Source organism: Trichoplax adhaerens, genomic scaffold (assembly GCF_000150275.1).
Source record: "Trichoplax adhaerens TRIADscaffold_1744 genomic scaffold, whole genome shotgun sequence".
Taxonomy (NCBI): domain Eukaryota; kingdom Metazoa; phylum Placozoa; class Uniplacotomia; order Trichoplacea; family Trichoplacidae; genus Trichoplax; species Trichoplax adhaerens.
In genome coordinates, this window is record NW_002061614.1 from 1 (window position 1) to 2,433 (window position 2,433).

At 30.1% G+C, this 2,433-nt stretch overlaps 1 protein-coding gene across 1 annotated transcript; it reads left to right on the forward strand.

Moving 5' to 3' along the window:
• Nucleotides 1-230: 230 nt before the first annotated feature.
• On the forward strand, nucleotides 231-1,129 carry TRIADDRAFT_62867 (uncharacterized protein; the record flags this gene model as incomplete). Its single annotated transcript, XM_002118836.1, has 4 exons — nucleotides 231-325; nucleotides 479-600; nucleotides 742-838; nucleotides 1,011-1,129. Coding segments are annotated over 4 exons (432 nt in total), but the record flags the coding sequence as incomplete, so codon positions are not given.
• Between the last annotated feature and the right edge of the window lie 1,304 nt (nucleotides 1,130-2,433).

Sequence of the window (2,433 nt, forward strand, 5' to 3'; positions counted from 1 at the left end):
AATATCACTTATATTGATTTTTAGGGAGACCAAGTTGTAAAAGTGTCCCTTAACCTTCAACTTGATGGGAGTGTTACCAATTCGTTTGAATATTGCGAAGTTTACATTCCAATATTTAACAGGTTGTTTATTGCTAAGCAAAAGTGCTTTCAAGATAAAGTGCACTAGACTAGCTAGATCACAGTTGTCATACTACTTAGTGGAAATATGACATTTTTTTTTTAATTTAGGGGTCCCATTTTAAAAATTGAAGTCTCTGCGGGGACTTCTAATGTAGGTCCTGTAGCGCTTGCTCAAGATAAAAAAAGAATAATCTGGAATATTGGTATACACTGATGCATACAATTTCATAGTTTAGATAAAACCTGCAAATATGAAATATCAACGAATGAATCGTTTAGGCTAAATCCAGTTATTGAACTAGTGTAAAGATAAAAAAGACTGGTAACATGGTTATCATTTTGTTAATTCCATTTAGGTACAAAATTTCCGCGTAATTTAGAAGCTACTTTGAACGCTGTTGTATTGTTTGGTAATAAAATAACTGATAAAGTGCATGTTGATGATGAATTCTGTATCGGAAAAAATGCCTATGCACAGGTAAATAATAATACTGTATGTATGTACGAGCATAAGATAATATTAAGTTTGAAATTTGACAAAAAATTTGAATAGTTAAATTGTAAAAGAATTTTAGGAAGCTTGAACTGAATTGGTTGCTTTTATTAATTTATATTTCAGATTCGCTTTAAGATAAACAGTTTTACTTTTAGCAGTTGTCAGCTGGATCCTCATTCTGTTAATACGTCTCCGAACGCTCATTACAAATCAAATTATGGTAATTTAGTTGTCTTTTCTAGGCTCACATCAAAAACTTGCTAACTACTATAGAGTAGTTCTTCCATCTAGCTTTTTAAAATTCTGAATACTTATAACTCATGCCAACATATTGTATCTAGAACTTTAAATATATATTTTTTCTTATAACATTAATAATAATTTGACTATAGTTACCGAATTTGCGGCATCGCAGTATCGAATATGGAATTCGTTTGGTGATGCACCGATTGCATTGACTCAGAATCTGCAGAACGAGGTCTCTGAGAAGAAATTAAGTCAGCAATATTAACTGTATACTTGAATATTATGTCATAGCATTTAATATGCCCTAAAAATGGACACAATGGTGCTGTATAACTCGTAAATAATTTCGTTGTATGGCTTTTTGGAATGAAATTGAAACTACTCGAAAGATTGTAAATATGTTTTAGGTTACTATAACAATCAAACAGATTTGTGGCATCAACAAAACTTTAATATAAGTTAATTTTATTATTATTATTATATATCCGTAGGAGAACCACAAAGGTTTATTGTCCTAATATTTGTGCGCTATTACTTCCTAAATCTGTCATCATATGGTATTTTTAGAGCGATATGACATACTAAAGATTATTTTTTCTACATCATTTCGAGATATTTTCAAAATATAACACGAACGCTGTTGGAAATACTCAGATATATTTTACACTCACATATGTAACTGTGATCATGCAGGCGATTTTATAGTAGGCTATAAAACAGCAACCGACATGTCAATAGAAAAGAAACGAAAGAAAGTAAAATTAGAGTGATATACTAGTATAAGACAGATCTATAGATGAAAATTAAAATAACAAAATTTTAGACGTATATATTTTTGTAGGACGCAACTAGTTGTTCTAGAAAACTGGAGACATTAACTAAGATATGAGACTTTATCATTCTACGAAATATGAATAGGCTGCACCTGTCATCAACAGACGTTACAAAGATTACCATTAGTTATAACAGTCTAGTTGATTAATTAAATTTACTCATAAATTAAGTAGATGTATATAGCCAGAAAGGCTATACACCTAAGAATGTGATAGCTGCACTGCACGTTTTGAATAAAATGAAGATATTAATTTTTACGATTTTCGAAAGAGTAATTCATTCATTATTTTTCTTACTATCAATCAGTCAAAATGTCATTTAGTTATAGTCTTATTCCCATCTTTCTGATTTAGTTTCAAACGATTTCAGCATTCGTTATTGATCAAATGCAGTATTAGTGTTAAGTAAATAACAAAGCCATGCCTGTCCTAAAATTATTTTGTATTATTAATTATTAAATATAATATATTAAAATGAGCAAGCAACTCACCGTGCTGCAGGAATAGTGATACTACTATCTGCTGTAGAACATTAGCTGTATCAATAGCGACTGAGACCTGACTCTTACAAGATCGGAAACTAAAAAAAAGAAACATACTATCGCACTTAAAGAGTGGGTACCAATTTGTGCAATATTAATTTCTAAAAACATATGATAACAATTATAAACTCTAGACACCATTATTGTCGGTTTTTGGACTACTATTAATACTGAAAGTAATTTCAATACCATAA